The 24,425-nt window shown below is 48.8% G+C and overlaps 3 protein-coding genes across 4 annotated transcripts; all 3 read left to right on the top strand.

The window, feature by feature from the left end:
* The first annotated feature begins 598 nt into the window (after nt 1-598).
* LOC112877750 lies at nt 599-4,082 on the top strand. Its single transcript, XM_025942109.1, has 3 exons — nt 599-1,399; nt 2,094-2,382; nt 3,701-4,082. The coding sequence occupies exons 1-3, from the start codon at nt 764-766 to the stop codon at nt 3,733-3,735; spliced, it is 960 nt and encodes a 319-aa protein (XP_025797894.1). The 5' UTR covers nt 599-763; the 3' UTR covers nt 3,736-4,082.
* A 2,249-nt stretch (nt 4,083-6,331) lies between these two features.
* LOC112877524 (LEAF RUST 10 DISEASE-RESISTANCE LOCUS RECEPTOR-LIKE PROTEIN KINASE-like 1.5) lies at nt 6,332-8,387 on the top strand. Its single transcript, XM_025941845.1, has one exon. It carries the CDS (start codon nt 6,759-6,761, stop codon nt 8,079-8,081), a length of 1,323 nt encoding a protein of 440 aa, XP_025797630.1. The 5' UTR covers nt 6,332-6,758; the 3' UTR covers nt 8,082-8,387.
* Nucleotides 8,388-8,538: 151 nt separating this feature from the next.
* LOC112877523 (pentatricopeptide repeat-containing protein At3g29230-like) lies at nt 8,539-11,413 on the top strand. Of its 2 annotated transcripts, XR_003225509.1 has the most exons (3): nt 8,539-8,706; nt 8,777-10,708; nt 11,239-11,413. XR_003225509.1 is itself a non-coding variant. In XM_025941844.1 (2 exons), exon 2 carries the CDS (start codon nt 8,800-8,802, stop codon nt 10,399-10,401), a length of 1,602 nt encoding a protein of 533 aa, XP_025797629.1. In that variant the 5' UTR covers nt 8,542-8,652; nt 8,777-8,799; the 3' UTR covers nt 10,402-10,755. The 2 variants fall into 2 exon arrangements, 1 of the variants encoding a protein (XP_025797629.1); XM_025941844.1 differs by lacking the exon at nt 11,239-11,413 and having other exon boundaries at nt 8,542-8,652; nt 8,777-10,755.
* Nucleotides 11,414-24,425: the final 13,012 nt, after the last annotated feature.

Raw genomic sequence — 24,425 nt, 5'->3', positions numbered from 1 at the left:
ACCTCTGCAGGAGCAGAACGGACGAGCCCATGCTTCATCGCTAAGTCTGCGGCGCGGCGAGGTCGGCGGACGCGCCGGTCGCAGCCTATTCACGAGGCAAGAGGCAAACCAAGACTACCTTCAAAACAGAAACAAATCAAAAGGAAAAAAAAGGAAAGAAACAAGCCGGCTCGCTCGACTCCGCCGTGGCACCGCGTGACTGTTGAGTGCACGCACGCTGGATCCGACGAAGATCCGAGCAGGATGCGGGCCATGTTCCGGCCGGCGGCCAGGGCGTCACCGCGTCGGGTACCAGTACACAAGAGTAGATCCCGGCATCCCGCTCGCGGGGCTCCAGGTCAAACCAAACTTCGCCAGGCTCACGTGATCCCGTACTCCACGACGAGCCAACGACAGCAACAGCTACCGCGTGACGCCGAAGAAACTGACGGGAAACCGAAAGCAAAAAAAAACCTGCCGGGAATGGGCAGCTCGGACAACCGCGCGGTAAACGAAATCCCGCCCGCCCCCGTTTCCGCGAACCGCCAGCTCGGCTCCCGACGTGCCCCCGCCGCCGCCGCCCTGCCGAACGGGTCAAAACCCCCCGCCCCTCCCCGGGCTCCACACGCAGCGACGCCTCCGGCCCGCGTCTTCATTAACGCCGCCCCAAATCAACAAGCCACCCATCCTCCTCCTCCTCGTCACCGGCCACACCAACCTCTTCTCCTCCCCTCCCCCTGCCCTCACAGGCTCGCACCTCCGGATCCCAGGTTCCCAGTTCTCCATGGAGCTGTTCTCGCGGGCCAAGGTGGTGCGGCTCAAGAGCCACCACGACAAGTTCCTGTACGCGGACGAGGACGAGGTGCACGTCACGCAGGACCGCAACGGCGCCTCCCCGAACGCGCGCTGGAGCGTCGAGGCCGTGCCGAACGTCCCCGGCGTCGTCCGCCTCCGGAGCCGCTACGGCCGCTACCTCACCGCCTCCAACGAGCCGTTCCTGCTCGGCATGACGGGGCGGAAGGTGCTGCAGACGGCGCCCGCGCGCCCGGACTCGTCGGTGGAGTGGGAGCCCGTGCGGGACGGCTTCCAGACGCGCCTCAAGACGCGGTACGGGCACTTCCTCCGCGCCAACGGGGGGCTCCCGCCCTGGCGGAACTCCGTCACCCACGACGTGCCGCACCGCACCGCCACGCAGGACTGGGTGCTCTGGGACGTCGAGGTCGTGCAGGTGCTCACGCCGGGGCCCGAGCGCGCGGACTCCGCGCCCGTCAAGATGCCGGACTCGCCGCCAGCGCCGGAGCTCAGGGACCCGCCGCCGGCGCCGCACCACCGGCCATCCAAGTCCTACGCCGCGCCCCCGGCACCGCCGACGCTGGAGCCCGATGCCCCGCGCCCGGGGCCAAGGCTCTCCAAGCTCGAGGTCAGTGGCCAAATTGCTCTTGCGTTGCCATGTGCTGTGCCTGATGGCATTGGTTGTGATGCCGTCTTGACAAAGGAATTGACTTTGGCATCTTTCCGCTTGCTTGGTCTCGTTAGGCGTAGTAGCTCGGCTGTTCCGATTGGCAGACTGAAATGCATTGGGGATTTTCTGAAACTTTAGAATTATGGCGAATCTGAAATGCTAATCGTGCTGAGGGAGAATGCTCTTCCCACAAGACACAGCGAATAGCTATGAATCTATGGATTTCACACTGCTGATCTCGATCTGTTTTGTTTGTCCAAGTGACAATGCTGTCACTCTGTAAAAATTCGTTTCTTATTTGAGAACTTTTGCCTAAAACTTTGTAGGATAGATCTTCTGTAGGCTAGAGTCTTAAATTGCTCCAAACTGTTGCTGAGACTGCAAGCAATGTGCATCTAGAGCCATTTATCCGACCTGTTGTTTGTAGTGAATCGCAATTGCAAACCTACCTGCATCATATAATCCATGGTGTTGCATAGCTGCTTATTGAATTCACTTTGGTTAGCCTATAGTCCTGTACAGTTGGCATGAACTGCATAGCACTACAAGTGGTCTTTAGATTTTCAGAATTTCTTTCTTCTATGCCATGTTACTTCTCAGCGTTTAGTTGGTTCAGAATAAGAATTGACATTGAATTTTCTCATATTTCCAGTCCTCCGATTCTTTCTCCGCCCCCTTGCACAAGGTGGAGGGACGTGCCATCCATTACCACATTGCAGATGACCTGGGCAACGTGGATGATGGCACAGAGGGACACTCGTTTACATTTAATGGCAGCAACTTGGAGGAGCTCGCCCAGAAGTTGCAGGAGGAGACGGGTATGGATGGCATCATCATATGCACACGCAGCCCTATCAATGGGAAGCTCACTCCTCTCCGTTTGCAATTGCCACCGAACAATGCAGCGATGCATATTGTGCTCGTCCAGGAGTCCTCAAAAGGTGAGATCACCACTCCTTGTTTCCACCATTTCTGTCTATTTCTTTTACAATCTGCTTTGGCATTGAGAACTGAAGATAGCTGCTATCATTTTGGTCTTATGGAGCTTGACTTGGTTAGTTGTTGAAGCACGATAACCTGTATTGGTTTTTAGATGGAATCTGCAGCCAGGGGGCAGGGGCCATTTGGCCCCCTGTTTTCTCCCTGTTTTTTTTATCAACAACCACCCCCCTGTTCCCATCTTATTCCTGCATTCCTAACTGCTAAGCAGTTAAACAATTGGATATTTTCAAGTTGTGCAGGCCTTAAAAAATAACTACTATCTTTAGCAAGCAACCACCCCGGTCATGATATCTGTGCTTTCCTATTTGCCCAATGCTTTCATGATGCCAATCACTACTTTAACCAATCACTACTTTAAAGAGTTCGGTGCCGAGAGTGAATATCCACATAACTCAATTTACAATGCAGTGGCATCTTCTTTAATGAATTTGTAATTTTGTATGAAAGGTCCCTATGCTAAATGCTGTTCATTCATTCATTCTTTCTTCTATAAATCAATCCAGCATAGAAAGAAAGTGCTAAGCAAGGTAGTATTTCGGTCTCGTTTCACTAGACATCATCCACTATGGCTCAACCTACTTAAAATGTTATCAGCATCAATTTACTATAGCAGTTGTGGAATCCTTCCATATATCTGGTTGTATGCTTGACACTAACCTTATTTATCAAAAACGGAAAGAGCGAGAAATAAACCAGTGCATGTCTGAGATTTCCATTATCATGGGTTGCACGCCGTTACTTAGGGTGACCACGAATTATTCATGTTAAAAGGCATCAAGTCCAGCAGACACTTTCCTTCCAATTGATGTACAAGAAAGTGAAGATTATTTCTTTCATTTAAACAAGATGCTATTATTCTGTTAGTGACAAACAAATACAGTGTCTAAAGACAATGCACTGAGCATGAGCATTATTAGTTCAGTCATGATATGCTCGTGTCTCATCGGTTTGTGATGCATCGTGAACAGTTAGTAGTAACTATCCCGTGACCTGCATGGCAGACCATGTGCTGAATCTTCGCTAAATCAAAACAACCAAACCCATACAGATGTTTAGCTGTAATACTGCAATCAGATTACTAGAGATGTTATTTGAACTGTTTGCAATTAGCAGATTCCACTTCAGTTCAATGTAAAGTTGCTTGTTAGAATCATCGACCAGATTGTGCTACTACTGATCCTGTTCTTGCTACAACTCGCCTGTTCTTGCTACACAACTCGCCAACTGACCATTGTTCTTTTCTGCTGTAAATTTCAGTGGTGAAGACATTCCCATGGCCATATGGTTCGTAGATCATAAATCTTTTGGTGAAGACGGCGCCCTGAGTTTTGATGGACCGCGCATCTCGCCCGACGCCCGTTCATCAGTCGATCCACCCATGCCAGTTCTGCAGTTACAATGGGTACCACGAGCAACTACTGCTGACCTTGTGCCTCCATCAGGGGTCTCATTGCTGCAGATGTACAAAGCGCTATATGTTTGATTGATTTATAGACGACAGTTTGACCCTGAATTATATGAGTTGTTGGAGAGAATGTCTAATCGCCGGGCCGGCTCATTCTTCCCCCATTTGGATCCTGCCAGGATGTGTATATCGTCGAATTAATATATTTTTTGAACCATCTGTCGTTGACTTTTAGTGCAAGGTTTTTTTTTTGTGGTGAATTATATAGCATAGATAGTGGATACACATGGATAAGGAATGCTGCAAGCCCGCAGCCATGAGGCGCTGAGATACGTCACGGCGGAACGACGAGTACTTCGGAAGTTCGGATCACCGGACCACGAGGAATGGAACGGAGCAGGCAGCTTTCTGACGATGGATCTGCAGACAGTTCTGCTTCCGCACCAGTTGTAGGCATCGCCATCTCGGCCCGGTGTCTCTAACGTACAGAGTTTCTGACGACACATGACATGAGTTCCGGACTCCTGATTCCTGAATGCCAAACTTGGAGTGTTGTCGCACAACACTTCAAGTCCCAGATGGAATCGGCCTCGTTCCTGCACAGGACAGGACACTCGGTCCTGCTCGCGCTGCTTTGCGACCGGAGACGGAGAACCGAAGGCGCGTCGTCGCAAAGTGTGTGCCGCCTTTGCTTTCCGTTCTCTTCTCTGCTTCCCATCCCTCCTCCTGTCGCCGTGTCGCGCGTCAGAAGAATGGCACGCCGTGCCGGCTCAGGCTCATGGCTGGATTAGCAGTTGCAAGCTGCAGAAACATTTGCAGCGCACGCCTAGGTGTTTACAGCGGCAGCGGCGGCGGCTGCTGCGGCTTTGGTCGACCAGACGTCTCGGTCTCGCGGTCTCGCCTCTCGCCTTTGCCAGATCGCCAGTGGCACATGAGAATCAGATGGAAATATTCTCTTCCTAGAAGAGAAGAGAAATGGAGACAAAGGAAAATTAAAATAGGAAAGAGAGAAAGAGAACTATAGCAAATGATCATTAAAATAGGAGAGAGAAAACAGTAGCTTGCGCCGGACCTGGACATGGAGAGGCCGGCCGGTCAACCCAACATGCCACCCGAGCACCAGTCCCGGTCAAAGAAAGCTTTGGCACGGAGCGCCATGAATAAACCTTCCACGGGGCCCGGCCGGGCCTGCCCGGTGCGTGCCATCGACTCGATCTTCTCCTCCCTCCATCTACTCCATCCTGTTCCTGCTGCACCGCTAGTATACCATTACGATGACTTGACCATCACAAACGGCTAATCACCCACTAATAATCCGCGTCGGTCGATAATTAACTACAAAAACCAGTAGCTAACACACAGACACCCGTTGGCCGCTGCATCTCGTCAGGCGAGTCGCTGTCCAGAATCATGGCTCGGGTCGCCGTCGGCGGCAAAGCCGGTCACGTCACGCCCGCCCGCCCGCCGTGCCGCCGCCCCTGGCTGGGCGGCATGCCGTATTGCGCTGTCCACTACGGCGATGGCCGACGGATGCCCGACTGCGTCGCCGAGTTAGAGCTAAAGGTGTTGACCCTAAGTACTCCTATCCCACTAATCTACTATCGCGCTTTTCTGTTAAACATCCACATCAGTGGCTCCTACCTCGCCCAACTAGTAGTGACATAAATGTGGAGTGACCTCCTTGCCGGACGTGAAAAATACGGGCTATTCACCACCACTACTGAACTACGATTTTTTCATTCTAAGACTTATTCCTAGTATTTTTTTTGCTGAATTTGAAGTGTTTCACGAGAAACTCGAGATTACAAAAGTAAATAAATAGATCATGGAAACATTAAAAACTATATACATAGAAGAAGACTAAATCGAGAAAGGATAGATAAATACAAAACACGTGTAAACATTGTTCTCTGTTGCCGTAGGGGTGGTGGGATGAAGGGCGGTGCCATTCGAGACGTCGGTGTGGGTGTAGCGGTGTCGCGGTGGCAATGGATGGTGGTTAGCGGTGCATAGAATAACATGTTGAGGTAGTTTGGTTTTAACTTTTGTGTCGTGCAGTGGCGTGGATGATGGTCAGCGCTGCATAGGATGGCGTGTGAGGTAGTGTGGCATGATAAAAGATGGTTATATAACGGTGATGTTGTCGGGAAGTGGAGTCAGCGTTGACGTGGAGGCTACAATGTTGGCATGTCTTGATTTTGTATTAGGCGGTGCGGTGGGTGTAGATGTGTCATGGCGAACGCGCTGTGTGGATGGGTGTCGCAAGTGATTTGATTTATCTTTGCATGGGACGGTGGTTTCACGGTGGTGGTATAAGGTGGTCAGTGTTGCATAGGATAACATATTAAGGTGGTTTTGGTTTAACATTCTATGGAGGTGGTGTTGCAGTCGCTGCTACGTAGAATAGCGGTCTAACTATTTTAGTTTGACAATGTATGGAAGAAGAGTGGATAACACAGTAGCGATAAATGGTGACCAGTTTTGTATAAGATGACATATTGAAGGGGTTTAATTCTATAGTTGAGTTGGAGAACTGATATCAAATATAGATATCAAACAATCTAGACTCGAACCTCTCGGTCAATCTCAAATGATGCCACCCATCTGGCCGAATTCAAACGATGGCACCACTTGTTCGGAAAATCCATCCGATTCCAAGCTAGAATTTGTATGTTTCTGCCATGGCAAACAAGGATAGCCTGAACTGAAAGCGGAGGGTCCCGGTCACACTCGCCTGGCCCGCCGGCCATGTGATGATGTGAAAGCGAGAGGTGTCGCGCACGCTGTGTGTAGTGGAGTGGTAGCCTTGCGCGGCCGCGTCTCGGCATCTTCCTCCTCTCTTTCCCCCTCGGCTCCTCGCTCCCGCATCTCGCCTCGCCCCTGCGGGCCTGGATCGCTCGCGGCCTCCAAATGCGACCGCATCTCCTCCGGCGCCTCCTCCTCCTCGCAGCCGCCGCGCTACCGTCGCCGGCCGATTGCCGCCAGGGCGGCCACCACGCGGCCCCTCCGCCGCCGAAGCACCACGACAAGAGCGGCGCGCTCACCGTCGCCCTCGCCGTCGCCGCGTCGCTCCTCGCGCTGGTCCTGCTCTACCTCTGCGCGGCCATCGCCGTACGCCGCTTCCGCTCCCGCGGCGCGGTGGGGCGGGAACCGGCGGCTGCGGGGTCCTCCTCCTCCTCCTCCTCCTCTGCGGCGTCCCGCGCCGCGGCGTTTCTTCGTCGGAACGGGCTCCAACACCACAGCCCGGCCTTCACCTACGAGCAGCTCCGCGCCGCCACCGCGGGCTTCGACGCGGGCCGCAAGCTCGGCGACGGCGGGTTCGGGACGGTGTTCCTCGCGTACCTCCCGCCCGCCGGCCGTCCCGCCGCCGTCAAGCGCCTCCACGTCCCGCCGTCCCCCTCGCCGTCGTTCCCTTCCGCCTCCGCCACCATCACTAAGTCCTTCTGCAACGAGGTGCTCATCCTCTCCGCGCTCCGCCACCCGCACCTCGTCCGCCTCCACGGCTTCTGCGCCGACCCCCGCGCCCTCCTCCTCGTCTACGACTTCGTCCCCAACGGCACGCTCTCGCACCACCTCCACCGCCGGGTCGGCGGCGGCGGCGCGCCGCCGCCCCCGCCGCTCCCCTGGCGGACCCGCCTCGCCATGGCGTCCCAGATCGCGTCGGCGCTCGAGTACCTCCACTTCGGCGTCAAGCCCGCCGTCGTGCACCGCGACGTTACCTCGTCCAACATCTTCGTGGAGGCCGACATGCGCGCCCGCCTCGGCGACTTCGGCCTCTCGCGGCTCCTCGCGCCGCCGGACGCGTGCTCCACGGGGGCCGCCCGCGAGCTCGTGTGCTGCACCGCGCCGCAGGGGACGCCGGGGTACCTGGACCCGGACTACCACCGCTCCTTCCAGCTCACCGAGAAGAGCGACGTGTACAGCTTCGGCGTGGTGGTGCTGGAGCTCGTCACGGGGCTGAGGCCCGTGGACGTGGGCAGGGAGCGGCGGGACGTGACGCTGGCGGACTGGGTGGTGGCCAAGATCCAGGTCGGCGAGCTCAGGGAGGTCGTCGACCCGCCGGTGCTCGGCGAGGGCCCCGGCGTGATGGCGAGCGTCGAGGCCGTGGCGGAGTTGGCGTTCCGGTGCGTGGCGCCCGACAAGGATGACCGGCCCGACGCCCGGGAGGTGCTGGCCGAGCTCAGGAGGATCCAGACGATGCTCCCCGAGCTTCCCGGGGGCAAGGTTTCCTGAATCGGATCGCGCAAGACGCCATCTGCATCAGAATTGAGCTAGCCCCTGCTCGAACTCAGGACCCAACACCTCCCATTGTCCATGGCCGCGACTCCTATCCTGTGCTGACCATCTTGACTAAGAAATTGCAGCACACCCTGAATGTTTGCTGCTTTATACTGGCATTTGTCATAGCCAAGTGCCTCATGGTTGATTACCAGAACTCACCGAGAACTACAAGAATTAGCATCAGGTCGTGTGTAGTCTAGTTCTGTTGGCATGTACAAGTTCTACAAATAGTAACACCCCCAAATGTAATTCTCAAGATTCAAGGCGTGTTTACTTTCTGACCTACGGCGCCGCACCTGCGGCGCGAGATGTGCGGCGCGGTGTGGCTGCGGCGCGGGATATGTGGCGCGGTGTGGCGCCGCAGGCCAGAAACCAAACAGCCCATCAATCTCATCGGTTTTCTCCGCAATTTTGCATTCAGCTGCCATGCGCTGCGGCTTGCGCGTCCTCACCGAATGATCCACCGACCACCAGTGACCCGCGGGCTGTCCATGTACGCTGCGGCCGAGCTGCACGCACGCGAGTACGGTCACGCCCGAGGCCCACCTGGCATCGTAGTAGCATCCGTGGCCCAGCTGTAAGGGTGTGTGGGGAACCCTGAATTTGATTCATTCATCTATCTGAAGTTCTGAACCTCTAACCTGCAGGCTGCAGGCGCTGGAAATCGCCCATGCACCCGCTCACGCTCTCCTCCACCGCGCTCCTCCGCCTCATCAAGTCACTCTCGCCGGCGGCGGGGCCGAGGGCCCACCTCACGGCCTCGGCGATCCACTGCCTCCTCTTCAAGGAAGGGCTCCTCCACGTCGGGGCGCACCTCCCAACGGCGCTGCTCTCCGCGTACGCCGCGCTCGGCAGGCCGCGGCACGCGCGGGATCTGTTCGACGAAATGCCCGAGCCGAGCCTCGTCGCTCGCACCGCCATGGCGCGGGCGCACGCGGCGGCCGGGCAGGCGGCCCAAGCGCTCGCCGTGTTCGGGGACATGCTCGCGGACGGCCTGCTCCCCGACAATGTGGCCCTGGCGGTTGCGCTCGCGGCATGCCACGGGGTGAGCTCGTCCTCCGCGGCGGCCCGGAAACCTGGGAAGATGGTTCATGCTCTCATCGTGACAAGCGGCATTGTGCCAGATGTGTTCGTCTCCACCGAACTGATCAGGGTCTACGGGGAGTGCGGCGAGCTGTCTGTTTCACGGTGGGTGTTCGATGACATGCCAGTGAGGAGTATTGTTTCGTGGAACGCCATGGTGCATCAGTATGTCAGGCATAGTAATGTTGGCGCTGCATACGAGCTGTTTCTTGCAATGCCAAGGAGGGATGTGGTGTCATGGAATACAATGATTGCCGGGTATTGCCTCATTGGCCAATGTAGGGAGGCACTAGAATTGTTTCGTCAGATGGTATCGCCATCTTCATGTCCGGTGCATCCAAATGGACCTACAATGAGCACTGTCCTTGCTGCTTGTGCCGGTGCAGGTTGTTTGGAGACTGGGATTTGGGTCCATGCCTACATTGACAGGAACCGAATGAATGATGACGGCTCATTGGACCGGTCCTTGATAGACATGTATGCCAAATGTGGAAGCATTGAAAAGGCCCTTCAGGTGTCTGAGAAAGCACCAGGGAAGAGGGACTTGTACTCATGGACAACAGTGATTTGTGGGTTGGCAATGCATGGTAGGGCTGCTGATGCTTTACGCATGTTTGACATGATGCAAGATAATGGTATTCACCCTGACGATGTTACTCTTGTTGGGGTACTAAATGCATGTGCGCATGGCGGACTCATAGATAAAGGTCTTCACCACTTCTACTCCATGGAGGAGAGATATGCAATCGTACCCAAAATTGAACACTACGGGTGTATCATTGATCTTCTTGGTCGGGTTGGGAGATTGCAAGAAGCATACAGCATGATCAGGACCATGCCGATGAAGCCTAATGCGGTAATCTGGGGTGCATTCTTGAATGCATGCAAAGTTCACAGCAACGTGGAACTTGGTGAGATCGCAGCAGCTGAAGTCAGCAGGTTGGATCCAAATGAACCCTGGGCAAGGGTGATGCTGTCCAGCATGTATGCAAAAGCTCAGGACTGGACCAGTCTAGCCAGGGAGAGGAAGGAGATGAACAGCCTGCAGATGAAGAAAACACCAGGGTGCAGCTCAATTGAGCTTGATGGGGAGGTGCATGAGTTTGTCGCTGGTGGTTTTCAGCATCCCCAGCTTGGTGAAATTTGCACTATACTAGAGAATATTGAAGCACAAACACATGCAGGCTAAAGAGACGTGGATGCCTCATCTTCTGAGGTTTTTGGTTCTGCCAATGATGCTAGCATGTCGTTGCAAGTTTCTTGGCCTCCACAAGTAGTTAACTGACCTCAGTGCTTTCCATTAGTCTGTGAATGTTTGAGGGAAGAATTTTGAGCTTGGTGACTTGGTCGTATTGCGAAGAATTGAAGGAGGTTAAAATCTTAGGGCCCAGAGTAAATGATTAGGTGCTGAAAAAAATCTGTTTTGATTGATCGTACTGGAAGTTGAACTAGCAATTGAAGCTAGTGGAGGCATAGCACCGACTAGTGGACTGAAGGTACATGGGAAAAAATAGACCACATTACTATTTTGTTTTGCTTGTAATGTCTACCAAGAATGTATCCTGATATCATATCTTGATTGTTCACTAACCTTGTTTCATTTTTTGACCAGGGATGTAGGTAATTATGCAGGATTTCTAAGTTAAAAAAACTATAGTATATTTGATATTTCTCAGTTTATAAGCAAGCTGATATTTATCCTCCTATATTCATACGTGAGAGGCTTTGACCCTTCTGGCATATGTACATAATCATTTTTATGACCTGGATAGTGACGTAATTATTTTGAAGCAAATGAAATTGTTAATTGATTAGTCCACTTGCAGTTGTCTTATTGAATGTTTGAATGGTTTCTTTGATCAATTTCAAATGAAAATACTGTACATTTTAGTGGGATCCTGTGATCCTGTTGTGACACACTTTATACAATCCACTACTAAGTTTGAGTATTGGACATAACTTCGATTTATTAAAAATGTGTTTCTTTTTAGTCACATTATAACCCTTTTCCTTTTTGTGTGTGCAGGATGCTGCTGGACATTTAGCACATCCTTTTCAACTGTGTTTATGTACCAAAGTTAGGATTTAATTTTTGTATCGCATTTTGGGTTCAAACCAAAACTACTTTATAGATCTGACATTTATTTACCCTTATTGAATGGTGGTGTATTTTCCTTAATAAAATTCGATAGATTTTGACACATGTAACTGAATAATGTAGCATGCCATCAGTAACTAATTATCTTTGATCTGAGATATTTAAACTGCAGTTTTTGAGCTTAGCATGTTTCCCTTGATTTAGACCAGCTGGCTCCTCCAGTGGTTTTATGGAGAAATAATCTCATCTTAGGTTAGTTTATAATAATGCTTGTCAATTAGGATATGCTGCTACTATCTTATTGCGAATATATAGGAGTGGCGTATCCTGGAGCTGAATTTAAACGGGTGGTGTATCGGAAACTGGCAAGTGCTCTCAAGAGCCTGTGCATGGTTTGCTCCTTAATACAATGTGTACTTTTAATATGTACTGTCCAGATGATTTTCAGTATATAGACTGCAGGCAGCTATGGTTGATAGGTTTAAATTAATTCCCTGTTTTGGTGGGCTAGAGGCGAATATTGTATTATCTTATTTTGTACATTAAGACGTTGTGTCCTAAATTATGCATAGGTCTTCTCATATTTTTTTCAGTACATAGACTGCATTTGCAGTCATGGTTGATAGGTGAATATCAGATGAGAACAAATTTATTCTCCCCATCACTTAATAGAGCATCATCACCTTCAATTATAATATCCCATCACTTAAGGAGGATCTGGTATTTCTTCTCATACTCCCATTTGCAGTCCTATGTAAGAATTCAGTGTTGTTATCCCCCTTGAGCAGCCATGTCTCATGGGCCCTATTGAACCAGTACAACTCATCTAGGGATTTCAGATTATTGGTCCAAGTATATTTCTCCTCACTCATTTCTAACTCCATAAAAATCATGGAAGTGGATCAGTGAGTTAAACAGATTAGTGTGTTTGTGCACACCATCACCTTGTTTTGCTCAGAAGAATATCTCCTCCAACCAAAGTAAACAACGGTGCGGTGGTCACGGGAGAGAAAATTGGCCGCCCCGATTTGGCCGTGATACACAGGATGAGGTGTCACGCAACCAATAGTCTTTCCTACTCCCACACTACTGTCTTTCTTTGGCTCGAGGCGGGGGCGGACGTCACATCAAAGCTAGCTTCCATTTAATTTGTACTAGTGCTTTGGCGTTTGTTTAATGGACCTAGCTTAGCTAATATACGTATGGCTGTATTTTAATCTCTCTTTACGATATATTCAAATTTAGAAAAGCTATATTTTAATTGGACAAAAAATTGCCTATACCAAACTACAAAAAGATATTAATAAACCAAATAAAATGCCTGGGAGTATTCACAAGAATTGTCTACATCTTTGACATAAAAATATTCACTCATCATTATCCGATTATCTCATCATGCCTTCACACCATGCTCTCTTCCTATCATGAACATCATTATCTACTAGACTCAGTTCCCCAACCAACTTATAGTCATTAACCTTCTAGAACACACATAAGCCTATTTTTTATAAAACATAAGCAGATTAGAATAAAAACAAAAGCATTTTGTACCAAAATTAGCATCTAAACATATGCAAATGAGATCTTATTTTCAAGATATCTTTAAGAGGAACACAACGGTCTAATCGGATTTTAACTCGGACGCTTGCTTTTAAATTTATAGTATTTTTTAGTTTGAAAATCATTGCATGCGACGTGTCATCTAGTTAGACTTATCTAGTATATTAGCATGGAAGAAAAATACAGAGTCCACCGCACATAGTACTTGATGGTCATAAGCATGTGGCCCCTAGCAAGCCACGCGATGGCGTAATACAGTCCTTTCGTAAGTCCATCCATAAAGAAATCTTTATCTTATTTAACTGGTCTGGGCACGGAACGTCGGTGTTTAATCTCCAAGCCTACCGAGAATATTCTCGAGATGGTAGATTGTAGGTGGGGTGTCGCCGAGATCAGAAATTTGAAGCTGCAAGGAACACAAGATTTAGATAGGTTCGGACCGGCGAGAGCGTAATACCCTACATCCTGTGTAATAATTTGTGCTGCCTTAAGTGTTGATTGTTTTGGAGGAGGTCTCTGCCTACTCTTATATAGTCTAGGGGGATAGAGTTACTTGGAAATCCCAATCCGATACTAGCTTAGAAGTCCTATCTGAGTGTAACTCGAGTAGTTTTCTTCTGTTCCGACCGGTTCTACTTCTGTACGAATAATTACAGTTGGTGTAGAGTATGGGCCATGTCACATCCCTTGTCCTAGGATATATATAAGCTATGTGCGCAGTCCCGTGGCCCCGGATCTAACAAGCTCCCAAGTTTTTCGTAGTCGAGTACTGCAGGCTTCCGAGTACTTCTGAACGTATTTTCGAGTTCTTCCGAACTTCATCTTGAAGGTATCTTTTAAGTACTTTCTTGGCTGCATCGAGGCTGTGATATGCTCAAGTTCCGAGTAGTTTTCAAGTCTTCTTTTATATGGGGTGCGATTAAACTCGCACTCCATATGGAGTAGCCCCGAGCCTTAGGTTGAATCGAAGAATCAGGCTGAGGGTCAGACTAGTCTTGAATCTTCCGTCCTTATCTTCCAAAAATTTGAAAAATAAGCCGTCGATGACACGTGTCCTGCAGCTCCCGAGTTTTGAGTCCAAATCCTTAGGTTTGGAAAAAAGATCCAAAGAGTCGTGGCGTAGATTGTGTAAAAAATTAAAAATTTGAATTGATGGTTAAAATAGAAAATTTGGCTTAGAAATATGAAAACCCCTTTTTCGGGATGGTATCCCTGGAAAAATGGTTAAGCAAATAATTTTTCTAAAGTTTTTCCTGAAATTACAGCTCAAAACATATCTTATCCCTGATTTAATGGCTAGATAAGATCTCTAGGTTAAAAGTTTGAAAAACTTCTTATTTTAGAATAAAATCTGAAATAATGGTTAAACAATTATCTTCCCGAGATAAATCCTTAAAAGTTTTTAAATCGGGTTTTTCTACGAGTCTTCCAAGTAGTTTTGCGGCGTCCAGCCCTCGAGCGTGTAATGCAGGTGAGCCGTAGCAGCCATGTCGAGTAGTTGTTAGCGCCCAGCCCCGAGTCAAGGAGCTGGACAAGTCGCCGAAAGCACGCCGAGTGGTATGTGTCGATGAAATGATGGCTAAGTAAGGTAGTTCTCGGGAGCATACCTCACCCAACGGTATGGTCCATTTTTGATCCCTTAGCTTGATTCATGGGCGATTGTCAACGAAACCGCAATAATTGTTGATGAAGCCAACTAATCGGAGTCGATTGATGAAGCCACATGTTGACCGCACAACCTTCTTGAGCAAATGGCATCGGGCATTGGATGGGATTCAAATTGCATGGACTCCTGGTATACAGGAGTCGTGTTTCGTAACCCGAATAGGAGTCGGGTAAGCTCTTCGCCTAGATCGGATTTTATCCGACCCGAGAAATTCTGGTGCAGCACGAGACGAAGTTGCGTCGAAAGCGGACTCCTCCTTGATCTCCTTGGCTAGGGCAGGGCATATGGGAGCGAGGCCACTTCAGTAATACAGAGTACTAGTAGTCAGGAACTAGGAACGAGACCTCTTCAATAACACAGAGTACTAGATGGGAACCAGTAAACGGAGCGTTACTAGAACTATAGAAGCAATGCCCTTCAGTAACATAGAGTACTAATCGTGAACTGGTAAACTAAGCGTTACTGGAAATATTTGACAGGTAATCACGTAGATGCTTTATCTGGCTAATTAACGGGTTCCACTGGTCATTGCCAAACGAGGTGACCAATTTTGGCAGTCGCATGACTCGCCTGTCATAGGTTCCCTGAGCTTAGTCTTGAAGAGATATATGCGCTTTAATATTGGAAACCAACTGATCGAGGCCGCCCTTTTAATCTTGGATCTCTAGATCATTTTCCACCCCTAAAAGATAGATAGATCGATACTAGCTACTAGATTGGAACGGGCATTTTAGTCATTACAATTTTGGTTGGTACGTAATTGCGATGACGAGTAATACAAGATTTTGCCAATCTACCTTATATGTCATTTTGCGTCTTTATCACGCAGGGAGATCCATCAAGAAGCTGTTCAAATGGATCAAGACGTATCTGGCGCCCGGGTTGCAACTGAGGGTGGCCAGCAATTTAGTGGACGAGCGTCAGTACACCTTCCAGTTCACCGCCGACGGTGGCTTCTTCACAGTGCTGGTGAAGCCGCCTGCGGATTGGGATTGCGGAGTCCGAGATGTCCTACTTGTCTTCAGCTTCAGGGACTTGTATTCTGGGCTTCTTCAGCGATTGCCTCTGGCATCTCTACGATGGCGCGTACCTGATCGATAGCGGCGCCGACATCCCGGCCAACGCCGGCTTCTGGGATCAGCCGGACTTCAAGCGTGGTTACTGTCTGACCATGAACGGCTTGGTGGCAGGCATGCAGCTAATGTTCTATGCTATGCGCATCCTCTGCAACCCCAACATCAACGGCATGGACGTTAGGCTGGCCCCCTTATCAATTCATAGTCGGCATCCTTGAGGCCATCAGGTTCCCACGGTGGCTGCGCTACTATCTATCTCTACTCCACCATTTCAGGGCAGAGCCGATCGAGGATCATCCCATTTTCAGTCAGAGCCCCTACTTCAATAACTGATCATCAATATGCAAACGCGTCCACAGAGGTCCTGCACTATTCCTGCCTGGGGATGGCTACAACACTATAAGGTTCTGGCGCGAACGGTGTTTCTGCTGCTAAGCAGGCCACCCCAAAATGAGTTATAGATGTATGCTGGCAAATGTGCTACAACAGAAAAAATATGATCTACATTATCCTCAACAATAACAGGAGAAGAGTTTTTGAGTTAACCGGGACTTCATGATTTTCTTGGCGGCTTGCTTGTCAGCCAGCTCAGAGATGTAGCACCATCTCTGGCACTCTAGAGTTGAATCTGGAAGCTTGAGGAGGTGGTTTTATGATGTGGCTTCCCTATGGCTTCACACCCTCATCCCCCAGCACCTGAACTTCATGCTCCAGAGTAGTCAACAGAACCTTTGCTTGTTTAATGCTCTCTGCAGTTTTTCTGCTCTCTTCTTCAGTAGGTGTTTTTCCACATAAAGTTTCAGGAACTACACAATCCACCTCTTCTTCATGTTCAGTTGGCCAAGCAATAGGTGCATTATTGTCAGGAGCTTCACATATAGGGCTCCACCCCAGCTCTCATCATGGATTAGGTGGTCTACCATGGATCTCACATCCTTAGTTGGCTCATATGTGTCTTCTTGATGCTCCTTTTCATCCCCCTCTTCCATCCCTACTTCTTCCTTTTCCAGCAGATTTTCACACATGTGTTTTAACCCCTCTACTCTCTGTTTACTTGCCTGAGTATTGTTCCCTATTTTTGTTGTCATAGAAGTACCTGACTCTTTTGCTTTAGGGGCCTGCTTAGAAGCTCCTTGAAGCCAAGCATCACTATCTTGAGAGTTAGGATCTTCCTCATCTGTCTCAAAGCCATCGTCAATCCTCTTATCATCAATATTCATAGGGGGTTTATCAGGAAGGCTCTCTTCTGTATGCCAAGTGATCTTGTATCCTTGCCTGTTAATGAAAACTTCAGTAGTGCCCTCAACTCTTTTAGCATCTCTACACACCACTTTAATCCACACATTCTTCCAAGTTAGAGATGGAATATGTGCTTCCTCTAGGTCCCCCACCGGATAAGCCAACTCCATGATAGCAAGCTCTTTTCTAGCAATCTTAAGTATCCCAGAAGCCTGGACCCATGTGGTGGATAGCACTGCAAACGAATCTGGCTCCATACTAGTGACAACAACAAAGGTTGTTATATCAAAACATGTAAACTTGAACTCACCCATCTTCTATAAGAGTTTGAGGACCACCGTAGAAGGGATATTAATCAGGAACTCATTCTCAAACAACCTTCTAACCTTCCAGTCCCACTCAGATTCAGCAATGTATCTCAGCTCTGTAGATATCCTAAAACATGTACCTCTACCCTCACAAACTGTTACTATAGCCAGTTGGCTCAGCAGGTATATTAAGACTAAAAAAATCTGTCTAGGCATTCCATAAGCACACATTTTAATATCAAAACACAAGAAAGAACACTCTAAAATAAAGAAAAGGAAACTAGGGTTACAAAAAAAAAGTCCAACGCTGTAGGGGAAAATGGGATCTGATGTTGACATCTGAGGCAGGTGCAAAGCAGGGGCAAGGTGATGGCGTTACCGCGTTAGGCTTGAGGTCAATGAAGACGGCGGCTCATGGAGGTGCTTCCTTGGTGCGGAGAGGCGGAAGGAAAGGGGTTCAACTAGAGGAGGCGCTTTGTACAAAAATTTGTCCCATGAGTAGCGGACTGAGTTATGATTGAAATAATTGCCGTTCCTATTCTTACAAAATTTTGCATCCATGTAACCGTCTCATGCAAGTTAGGTTTGCTTCGGTTCCCTACGTTTGGTATCACTTATTTCGGCGCCCTCCTTCCATCAGTCAATATTTTCAGAAGTGTTGGTATCACTGATGCTGACGTCTGAACCTTGATTTGTGCGTAGTGCTGCTGACTTTGTAGTTTTACAAGCTAAAAGAGCTGGGCAAGATCAGCCAAGAGGAGATATCTTCTTTACTCGAGTTTGACAAGCTTGATGTTGGCCAGTCTAGATCATTTTAGTCCGAATTCGTACTCAAGGAATAATGTATGCAGATGCATTTGATTGTGCAGCTTGGATGTTTTAGTATTTCTGTTGTCCATATGTAACTCTGTAATAGTGTAATCTTGTAAAGATGTAAAACAGTGTTGCTGGAAGTTTATCCAAGCTTGCACACAACGCACCAGCACATATATGAAGTTTTTTAGGTCTATCCCTGTCATCCATCGTGGAGTTTCCGCATATAATGTGAAGTTTGTTATGTAGCTGTGATGCTACCTGGATAGATGCAGATTTTTGGACTTGTTAATATTGGCTCCAGAGACGTAGAAGAATTAACTTGTAACAAAATGGGTCAATTTCTCTGAGATGTAAGCACATCTATTCAGATAATTGTAGTCAAATTCTTGCAGCGAGCTGAACTCCAACCACATGAAATACAACTTAAAAGATATGTTTGCTTACGTGATCAGACATGTAATTACTATACTAACTACATTCAGGTAACACAAGTACATAAGTATAGTCAAGAAAAAGAAGATCCTATTCTGTAAGACAGGCACATTCTGGATGTGTACGGGTATGTCGAATCGGGTTTCTTGAGAAGTGGTTGCTCCGATCCCTATCGCTCGGGAGCGTTTCACGCGTACAACCCGCTACTCGCTGTGCGCCACGTGCCCCATTCCACGAGCTCGCTCCGAGCATGGCAGCATGCAGCCCCATTCGCTTGCAGCGTGGGGTGCCACCCCCAACCACCCCCCCCCCCCCGGTCAGAGCGAGAGCACGTCGAAAAAGTCACCAAGCCGAGCCGCGCGATTCTCGCCTGCGCTGAGAGCCAATCGAGATGGAGTGTCGATCCCTCGGATTCCTCTGCACTGCATCACTGGCGTGTTCCGTCCCGTCGTAACAGTACGCAGCTGGTGCCGCCTCGCTCTCGTTATGCGCTCGAGCTCGATCTCCAGCACACGTCCTCGAGCTCAAGCACAGCGGCGAGCCGGCGAGCGTGGGCCGGCACGCTGGATCTGCTCATCGAAGGCAAATGCCGAGGGGTCGCGGACGTCACCAGCACGCGGGGGATGCGGAGGGACGGCGTAACATTCTAGTTTTCATCACCATTAAATAAAATATTTTTAAGATAACCCTCTAGTTTTTTCTCCATTAAGTAAGAGTGGGATATTTTCAAGGCAACCCTCTAGTTTCTTCTCCACTAAGTAAGAGTAGGATATTTTTAAGGCAACCTCTAGTTCCTTCTCCACTAAGCAAGAGTGGGATATTTTTAAGGCAACCCTCTAGTTCCTTCTTCACTAAACAAGAGTGAAACTATAGCTTCCCTTGACCTATAAATAGAGCCCCCCTTAACATGGCATCCACCCATGAGCAAGGTAGATGAGTTGTGGTAGGGCTCGAAGGGTGAGTGCTGGACTAGTCACTTAAAGGCATATGCTCCTTAAGGTGTGCGTTCCTTCGTAACTTGTCGCTCCAATAAGGTAAATGTTTTTTATAATTGTTAGTCTCCTGGTTAAACTAGTAACGTAAAATAATACTAACGTTATATGAGGTATTACGTAACTATTAGGCCGACTATTTTATACTCTTGCCTTGCATTAGTAACCAGCATACGCATGCTTACACCTATGACAAAAGTCATCTCGTCCCTTTCCATAAAAGCCTCTCGGATCACCGCACCACGCCATAATTTCCAGATAATTATAACAGCGCCTACCTTCTTCGCCATAACTTCATCATTCCATGTAAGCCACGGAGTACCCACACCATTGACCTCATGCAAATATGGCGGCACCCACCTTACCATAAATCGGGGTAGTTACGCACAGTGCCGGCAGAGATATTTTTCCGCCGTGCGAACCGCCTCATCCCGTTCATAAAGGAAGCCGACGCCCCCTTCCTGCCGCCCCCACCCGCACTCGTTCCCGCTCGCGCACGCGCGACATGCCGGCCCCACGACGGGACCGCGCACTGCCGTCGGCACCGCGCCGTTCCACCCACCTCCGCGTCCCCACCTCGCCCACGCCGCTACAGCGTCCTCGCCGGCTTTGCCGCCTCGACGCTCGCGCCTTCAGCGCTGCCACTGTTTGAGTTGACGGCGAGCTGCCGCAGCCGACACCGTCGCCCGTCCCTGTATGACGCCGCCGCTGCTCCCTTCGCCTATAAAAGGAGCAAGGCCGTGACGAACCCCATCATCAGCCCAAGCACACCGAGTCGCTTCACTCCGCTAGCTGAACCACTTCTCACGAGCCCAGCTCACTCACGAGACGAAGCTCCAACAGTTAACCCTCTTCCTCGAGCTGTTCCGCGCCAAGGTGAGATAGCAGGCAGCTTCCCGACCATTAACTCCGCAATACTAATAAAGACCTAAAACACCCACCAGGCCGTGAGCATCTAATCCAAATCATTCTATTTAAATACCAATCAATACTGTGAACCCAATATCTCCTTCATATCAACTCCTTTTCACATAACTCTTTTTTCTAAACTCTCCTCAAATCATATACTATCTATTCCTCCTATTTTCATCTCCATTTGAGCTTTATTTTATAGCTTGCTTGTGTTTGTTTGCCGGTTATGCCGTTTCCACCGTAGATCACGGAGTGATCGAGGAGGAGCCTGCTAAGGAGTACGAAGGCCAGTACAGCGGGCCGGAGCCAGAAGACCCGTACCGCGAGCAGGAAGCCGCCGCCGTCGACGCGTACGTAAGCGAAGGCAAGTTTCATCGACCCCTACGTGAGTGGTTGCATCCATGTGGGGACGTCTAGTTGTAGCCTTGGTTTAGGATCGATTACATATATCGGTGCTTGAGTGATTGAGTGTGCTCATACATGCATATGAGTAGTTATGCATATCCAGAGTTGAGACTAGGATATGAAGGGATTTGGCTGAGGCTAGGGCAGCTGGGTATGGTGGAGCCGGCGCTACCGTGGTGGTAGACTGGCAGGTGAGTGCTACCGTGGAGGTAGGCTCGAGTTAACATGTTGAGGGATGGTTGCTGCCCTGGTGAACCATAAGGACCGAGTTGTTTTAATATCTCACCTAACTTATTTTAGTACGACCACAGGTTCCGTTATGGGCCGGACTTAGCTTAATCCCACTGGTTAGCCTGACGGTCGCATGGATGGTTCACGGGTATAGATCATTGGGGTCAGGGCCCGACGGTTTGTGCGGCCGGGCTGGGGCGTGACCACGGCTGGGTGTCGGCTATGTCGGTTGTCCGTTCGGGCAGTCGAGCTTGTGGGTACAGTGTACGACCTCTGCAGAGTGTAGAATCCATTTGAATGGTCCGTGTCCATGGAATGGACAGGCTACAGTGTGGTCCTGACAACCAGTGAGCTACCTACTGTGGGTTGTGTCGGGAAGAGTTGCATACCATAAATTGCATTACTAATGCATTGTGCTTAATGTGCGTCGTGCATGTCATTTCCCTCCGTAGGGTGAGGTGGAACTTGCTGAGTACTTTTATACTCACCTGTTTATGACTTATTGCAGAGGATCCTGATTTCGTGACTGAGGAAGGTGAGTAGTTCGTGCCCTATACCCAAGTCTGGAGTGATGCCGTTGCAGTAGAAGCCACCATGTCAGATTAAGAGTTTGGCCTTGCGTTTATCACCGCTACTGTTGTATTTCTAATTTATATTATTATTGTAATTGAATGTATTAAATAAAGCTATGTATGACTGTGGCACCACTTGTGTAATGTATTTTCATCAGAAAATATTTTCTGGTGTTTAAATACATGTTTAGCTCCGATTGTTTAGATCGGGACGTTTCAGGCGGCGACCACTCTGGTGCGAGCAAACGGCAGGTCTCTTCAAGAATCCCGATGTTCGTCACGCCGTCGGGGCGTTCTGCTCTGCCATGGCCTCCGAGAGGTCAGAGGAGGGGACCCAAGCGGACTCCAACCGGCAACCGAGCTACAGCCGGTCTACCAAGCTCGGCCGCCGCTGACTCTACTCTTCTGCTCTAGGTTTTCCACTCTTGGCTGCTTCCTCCATTGCAAGAACAAGGAGTAAATTCTTCTTCCCATGGCTGAGTTCAAATCGCCAGCTCTCAGCTCTCCCTTCCTACGAGATGCATACCAGATACCAGCAACAGTAACGGATCGGTAGCCTGTACTTCTCCATCGAATCAACACCAGCTGCAATGGCTCCCTTTGCTCCAACCGCATCCCAATTCCCAATCCAATCTGTAGCAGCATCAACCCTTAAATCCTCTTTGCTACTGTTGCCACTTCTCTGTTATTTTCCCCACCGAGCCCCTCGGCTACTCATGAGGCCTAACAGTAACATCAAAGATGAAAGTGAAACGGTCCGTCCTACTCAGCTACTAGGCCAAGAGGCAACAGTAACAGTGCTACAGCATAAATTCTTCCGAGCAAACAGTGCTACAGAGTAAATTCTTCCGAGCAAAATGACCCGAGACCCAATCGCCTTACATGGCAGCAAGGATTGGCACAAAGAACTGAACTGTTTTAAGCACCCACTCACAGTTTCAAGAACAGAGTACAACATTTTCTAATACTTTGCCATACAGCATTACAAATAGAATGTAAGGGCTTCCTTGGTACCACATAAGGACTTCTCTTGCCTTGAAACACCTCTGCAAAAATGAGGACTTGTCTAGCAGCATAGATGGGTTCAACTTGACTTTTGAACCGCAACAGGGCCAACCACAACTTGTACAAAAGTCACTTTGACAAATTCTGAGCTCGAGTGGTGGTAGAAGTTGTCCACCGGGAACCGAATCTTCATCCCGAGCAGAGGGTACCGTTTGTACCTTTTGAAGACAATAAATGCATCATCCAGATAGTTAGGAAACTTGTTCCGAAGGAGCATCATGACATCGTTGAATCTGACCCTCCCTCTGAATGATTTGAAATTATTACCCACAACTTTACTGGCTTCTGCATCTACAAAATGAGCAACACCATGACGATGAATCTGTACAATGATTTTACTGGATTGGTCTGTAGTTGGCGTTTTTGTGAGGGGGATTCACAGCTAGAAAGGACAGTTCATGGAAGGGAACTTCTTCTGCCACCCCATGGGTAGAAACTGGGGCAACAACCCATGCTGCAGACAGGTATCCAAAGCATCCATATTCCTGATTCCAATGGCAGTGAGAATCTGGAGACTGCGTTGATCTTGGCAAATAGGTACTTGTATGCATATGATGCGGTGCACCGCAACACATGTGTCAGCATATACAGCATCCAGCATCACAGTTGCATGATAAACTGCTGAATCTCCATCAACAACTGGTGCACTAATATCCATAAAATACAGAACTAGATCCATTGGTAACTTCTCGAGTGATGAAAGCCCATGTGCGTCTGATATGGTAACCTTGAGGAAAGATACATACTCATGATACAGAGCAGAAGGGTTATGTTTTGTCATTCCAATATCTAGATCAAGCTTTTTGAAGGCCATAAACCCCAGCTCTTTATGCACCACCACATTATCCTTAAAGAAAGGGTTAGTAATCTTCATGGGCTTCAACTCTGCAATATATGGAGTGATTGATCCTGAATGAACCAAAACTCGTATACGGTTAACTAACATATATGGAGCGATTGATCCTAGACAAACCAAAGTTCTACCAGTTGTTTTCTTCTAGCTCTACCACCCAAACCTCTCACATTCAAAAAAGCAATTTCATTTCTTACAGTTGTTCTTAGGGGTCTTCCCCTTCTTTTGGAACCCCCGGTCTTGCTTTAGCATCATCACCCTCTGCTAAACAGGCACTCTTCTCATCAGCCCCCTTCTCTTGGGCCTTCTGCTTAGCTTTCTCAGCCTCCTCTACTCTTCTCAACTCATTTTCTCTTTGCATAGCATCAAAAATAGCTTTCTAAGCTATCTCTTTAACTTTCATCAGTGACAGATTATTAGCAATTCTAACTTGGTCCTTTCCCAGATTTACACCACCTTTGATGAGCTTGATCGAATCAGCCAGAACATTGACTACACTAGCTGGCCTGGCAGCTATCTAGCTATTTATCTATCAGTCTACTATCTTTTAATGTATGGATAACATAGCTTTAGACTACTTGGCAAGTGTACATTCGGTTTGTAGTTCTGTGCTAGTCAATCATCTTAGTTATACATATTGTTAAGAAATTGGTGCCCCTAGTCTTGACACCAACTTTCGAGAAACGGTACCAAAGTAGCGTGATATCACTTCTTTTATGGATCATATACCCATACTACATTGAGAAGACCTTGATCTAGACACTAACACAGGAGACCAACTCTATACAAGAGAACTCAACTATTTATTCACTATAACCTAATACAACACAAGACCCTTGTACTCTTAATGTGGCTACCTTACCATAACACAACTAGGCTACCATACCACCTTCTACTTGAAATCTAGTATTCTTATGCCATGGTATGAAAGAGGGGAGGGAGCACCTCTATTTATAAGTGCTCATGGGCGCGTTGGTGTTGTCATGTG

This window comes from Panicum hallii, chromosome 9 (genome assembly GCF_002211085.1).
Source record: "Panicum hallii strain FIL2 chromosome 9, PHallii_v3.1, whole genome shotgun sequence".
NCBI classification, from domain to species: domain Eukaryota; kingdom Viridiplantae; phylum Streptophyta; class Magnoliopsida; order Poales; family Poaceae; genus Panicum; species Panicum hallii.
This window is presented reverse-complemented; position numbering and strand designations above follow the sequence as displayed.